Genomic DNA, 5,396 nt, shown 5'->3' with positions numbered 1-5,396 from the left:
CCCTCCAAGAAGGGATAGTGGCACCCGCCGGTGTCACCGCATCGGAGCCGGACGAGCCGGCAAGGATTTCTCCCGCACGCCAAACCCCACCAACCAATCGGAGCCGACCAGCCAAACCACCGCCCAACTATGCACCATCACGGTTGCGTCGCCACCAACACCGTCTCGCTGCGAACACCACCACGAGGCCAAGAAGACCGGAGAGAAGATCCGAGCGATGGAAGCAGCAGCATCAAGGCCGAGCGGGAGGGAACCACCTCCACCGCCGTCGTGCAGGAGGCCCGCGTCTCCAGCACCGTTGCGGTAGCCATCCGGACACGGCAGCGGAGCATACCAGGCCACCCCTGGCCCGGCCAGGACCGAAACGGGCCCGCTAAGCCCCGCCGGCCACGCTGCAGCAAGCAGGTCTCGACGCCGCTAGCACCCCGCCGATCATCACCGCTCGCCACCGCCTCTTGAAGGCCACACCGACGCCACGCCTGTCGCCGGCCCGCCCCGACCCAGATGGAGCCCGAAGGGCCCAGATCTGGGTCGGGCGGGCGCCGCCAGCCAACGCCACTGTGCTGCCCCGCTGCCGCGCAGGACCGCCACCGCCTGAAGACACCGCCCGGAGCCACTCCGTCCCGCGCCGGAGAAACCCTAGACGGGGAAGGGCCGGGGGCCGCCGCCACCAACGTCGCCCGGGCCAGGCCCGAGGCGGGCGCCGGCGACGGCGGCAGGGAGGAGGAGGAGAGAGGGGGACGCGCGCTGGGGAGGAGGGAAGGCGCGGCCGGCCGCTCGCGGGGGCGGCGCGGTCGCGGATGAGGGGAGTGGGTCGGGCCGCAACTCTTTCAGTTTGGGTGTTTAAAAGAATTTGCTGCATTGGATTCACGTCAGGGGGGCCCATGAGGGACCGACAAGCTCAAGGGGCACGCCCTAGAGGGGGGTGGGCGCGCCCCCAGGCTTGTGGCTCCCTTGACCACCCCTGGTGCATCTCCGGTACTACGTACTCCGTGGTCTATTTTGATCCATAAACAATCATGGTAAAGTTTCGTGGCATTTGGGCATCGTTTGATAGGGATTTTCTGAAAAGCCAAAAACATGCAGAAAATAACAACTGACACTGGGCACTAGGTCAGTTCCATAAAAATCATATAAAAGTACACCAAAACCATATAAATTGTTGTAAACATGATACGAGTACTTCATAAATTATAGATATGTTAGAGACGTATGAGGGTCGGGGAGGAGGGGGGCAGAGGTGGGCGTGTGCGACGGAGCAACAAAAAATTTACTCGAGCCCGTTTCGGTGGAGTATATTTACTCCTTCGATTCGGGTCGAAGTAAAAATTTATCCTGGCATCCCAGTGTGCATGAAGATTTTGAGAAAAAGGGGGGTCTGTGGTGCGGAAGACTCATGGAGATATTCTTTGATAAGTTGTATGATCATAAGGTGGGTCTGGGGCTCGGGGATGAACTCGTCGCTGAGCATCTAAGCGAGAGCTCAGAGCCACCAGTGAAGCAATGACCATTTCTCTCATGAACACTATGAAGCACGAGGAATTCATATAGGCAACAATGATGATGGCTATGCGGTAGTTTTATTATAAAATTGATGGTAAGTCTGCATGCTTTGGTTAATTAAGTCGGGCGAAGAAATATTAGTTTTTCCAAGGCCTGTTTTTTCTAGAGGCAAAACTGGTTCTTTTTGGCCCATTTTTTTGCCCAAGACCTTATCTTTTCATATTAATGACAAGTTTGTCCATGTGGAGGGTTCACGCTGAAGGTGTCCTTTTAGCAAACAAATCCGTCGCTTGCTCGACCCTCACAGCATGAACTAATCATTCGATGGGAGGTCCCGTCAAATCTGATGTTCAGTAGTATCGGTGTAGAATGAAAAAGGGTTCGGGATAAGTCGGGATTGGATAAGATAGGGTGTTGCTTTCAGGGATTTAGAGTTCAGGGTTCATTTCCGATCCCGACTACGAGTTCAAGGTTTTTTTAAGACTTTGTTCATTCTTATTAAACTACCCGAAGACAATTACAAGTATGATTTGGTTGGTAGTTTGCACGCTTGCATCACGTTGCAAGTCGAAGCACTATAGTGCGCTGATGGTTTGGCCCCACTTCATGTACTATGACACTTTTACTATAGCTCGCAGCAGCAAACTAGTATACCACGAACTGGAGATCCCAATAGTATCAACGGTGTCCTTGTGCGCGCCGATCAGCATGCACCAGCCTTGAACCCCACGCCGCCGCCGCCGACGTCGTACAGCACCTCGATCGTCCGCTGCTGCACGTTGCCGATGATGCCGAGGGAGCTGTCGTCGGTGTTGGCCGCGAAGGCGAGGCAGCTGTCCAGAATGATCCCGTCGGTGGCGAGGTCGACGACGACGCCCCCGGAGAACACCAGTGCGACGCTCGGTATGCTGACGCTGGACTGGCCGCTGAAGTCGAAGCACGTGTCGAAGATGCCCATGGGCTGCGCCGGCGGGTACTGCTTCATGCCGGCCTTGAACGCCGACGACAGCGCAGAGTACGCCGTCGCCGGAAGCCGCGTGATGATTGTGCCGGAGTCCATGATCGACCCGGCGGAGAAGACCGAGGCAGGTATGCTGAGCTGCCTGCCTCCCACCCTGATGGCCTGAAGGCGCACGCCGTAGTACGACGGGACCTCACTACTCCTCAGCATCGGCGTCTTCACTACGAAACCCGAGGTTGCTGCACCGAGAGTGAGGAATCCGGACGAGTCCGGAGTCGGCGGGAGGCAGTACGAGAAGGCCTTGCCGAAGGTCCCCGCTGTCTGGGTGGCGAGAGACTCTGCGCCGCCGCCGAGCCCCATGAGCCCATCGGTCTGGTCTTCGAGAAGGTTGCCCGACTCAGACTGGCTGCACCCGAACTGGAAGTTCTTGACGGTGCTGGAGCCCAGCGCGAGCGTGTCGGTGCTGTAAGTCCCAGTCCCGGTCGAACCATCGCCGTATTTGACAATATACTGGCATTGGGAGTTGGAGCAGCCTCTCTGGCGGAGCTGCGCGCAAGCGGCGGAGCTGCAGGGGAACGCGGAGTAGGTGCTCGACGAGCTGGGGTTGAAGAGCGAGTCCGCCTGCGCGTGGCACTGCGAGCACGGCTTGCACTGCACCCATGACACGTCGCTGCCGGTGTCGATGAGCATGGTCTGGGTCACGGCCGGCGAGCCGATGCCGACGGTGATCAGGTACTCCAGCGTGCCCAGGGAGGTGCCCAGCGTGGTGGGCACGGTAATGTCCGATTGCTCCACGTCACCTGCGCCACCCTTGACGCCGGAGTACTTCCGTGTGATGTAAGCGGCCCGGAGCTGGTCACGCCGGAGCATCTCCTGCAAGGTCGGCGCCTTGGTGGAGGGTACAGGCGAGGGCGAGCACGGGCCGTGCCGGTGGTGCAACGGCACCGTGACCCCGCCGTATGATGGAGTCACTGAAAGAACCGAACAGGAGAAAGAGGAACACGATGACAAACGTGCTCAAAATATCCTCAAAATAGTGCAAGGAAACTAATAGTAACATTGCATGCATGTGCGTCCATGGACAATGTTACTGCACCTTGGGGCTGGGAGCAGTTGACGGTGGCAGATTTGAGAGCGCCAGCGTGCAGAACCTTGTAGGTGCGAAGATCGTCCCCTCCGTGAGCAAGGAGAGTGTGAAGACAGGTGCACAGCAGGAGAATCACAAGCTTGGGAATAGATGCCATGGCTGAGATGCAGTGGGCTGCAGTTTCGGAATGCGAGCGCTGCTTTTATACCGCATGCGTATAAACAAACAAAAGGTAGAAGTAATATCGTATGATTCGATTGTGATTTGTGAAAGCAAGCATTGTATTATTTGGGCAAAATGTGTGGTGAACGCCATGCAAAAAAAAAGTGTGGTGAACGTACGTGGGAATGCTTGTGAAAAACAAACATTGTATCATTGGATGGACAAGCACCGTATATCAGGAGTATTTGTTGAGCCGACGGAGCGCGACGCGGGTTCATACGGTAACTTACTAATGCCGCTGTGGTGTGGGAAAGATTGATTGAAGAGTACAAAACGATGATGGGACGTATTTCAGACCGTATGCGGATTCTTTCCTGCCTGCGAGTGCGACCTCCGGCCGTGCGCGTGCGCGCCTTTGTCCGAGTAGTACGAGAGCCCGGCCGGACTTGCCCTCGCGTGAGAACGTAGAGTACGAGAACCCGGCCGGCAAGCCGGAGAAAGTATCCGACGTACCCCGGCCGCGCGTTATGCCTCTCAATCCATCGGCAAGGCGTTGCAGTGGCGTGCGTCACATCGTACCGCCGTGGGAACGGAGCGTGCGTCACATCGTGCCGCAGCGACAAGGTTTCCCTGGGATCGCGGCCGAGCTCAGCTGTGTGGCTTCGGCTGCGCCCGGTCCGTCGTGCACTGAGGGCTGCGATGTGGACTGGAGCCAGTGATGTGCGGCATCGGGAAGCCAGGGCAGGGCAATATGGTATTGATGTAGAGGCCGGGGTTATCTTTCTTTTTGAAAAAAAAGGCAGGGCATATGCAGTGTGGGGAAATATGAGGTGGTACCAACAATTATATGCTCCCATGATACCAATTCAAAAAAATCAAATTGAAATGTTTCAAAAAAACAGAAAAAAAATCCATGGATGTTCTCAGCATATGTGTCTACAAACTCAACCCGGCAATCCGACCCATCGGTGACCGTGCCCATGGGCACCCGACACAAATGGGTAGGGTATGGGTCATCGTGTTCAACCATGGGCAAGCCCGATGGGTAACCCGATTAGCGATGGGCGGGGCATGGGTCTAAGTTTGTACCCATGGGTTACCCGATGAAAATTATTAATCAAAATACCTTTAAATTTCATATTCATATGTTGCATAGGATGCACATACATCAGATATATAAGTTGTACAGAGCCCCAAACCTCATAAACAAATCACCCAGTCATGTACGTAATGTTGTACATGTCTTTAAAGGCCACAAGGCAAAAACGTAGGAAGCCCAACAACGCACAACTATAATACTATTTATCTCTAGGCCTTTGGTTCTTTCACATTTCTTTTCAAGAATGAAGGCCCAACAATGTTCGGCCCATACAACACACACATCGTTGGTTCAGGCACCTGGTAAAGTTTAGTACCACCTCGGCTGGCCATGGGAATAGAGAAGTCGCGGAGTCTATAAAATGCAGCTGCTGGGAGAAGTGCATCTCTGAACGCAGCAGCAGCTGCACCTAGGGCATCTTGGAAAGCAAACTGAAACGTATATGCGTATTCAAAGGACCAAACCTGACACCACACAGTTGCTAGGCCACGAACGCCCACGCTGCACATTCCGTCCATGCTCAGAGCGAGCTCACGGGCAACGTATACGTCGTACACACCAGAGAACGCGTCCCCTGCATGCGT

General features: G+C 55.5%; 1 protein-coding gene across 1 annotated transcript; it reads right to left on the bottom strand.

The window, feature by feature from the left end:
• Positions 1 to 1,968: 1,968 nt before the first annotated feature.
• Positions 1,969 to 3,721, bottom strand: LOC119335738 (aspartyl protease family protein At5g10770-like). The gene is made up of 2 exons (XM_037607825.1): positions 3,561 to 3,721; positions 1,969 to 3,435 (listed from the first exon to the last, which is right to left on the bottom strand). The coding sequence occupies exons 1-2, from the start codon at positions 3,706 to 3,708 to the stop codon at positions 2,207 to 2,209; spliced, it is 1,377 nt and encodes a 458-aa protein (XP_037463722.1). The 5' UTR covers positions 3,709 to 3,721; the 3' UTR covers positions 1,969 to 2,206.
• Positions 3,722 to 5,396: the final 1,675 nt, after the last annotated feature.

This window comes from Triticum dicoccoides, chromosome 7B (assembly GCF_002162155.2).
Source record: "Triticum dicoccoides isolate Atlit2015 ecotype Zavitan chromosome 7B, WEW_v2.0, whole genome shotgun sequence".
NCBI lineage: Eukaryota > Viridiplantae > Streptophyta > Magnoliopsida > Poales > Poaceae > Triticum > Triticum dicoccoides.
Note: the sequence above shows the minus strand (reverse complement) of the source record. Positions and strands in the feature narration are given on the sequence as shown.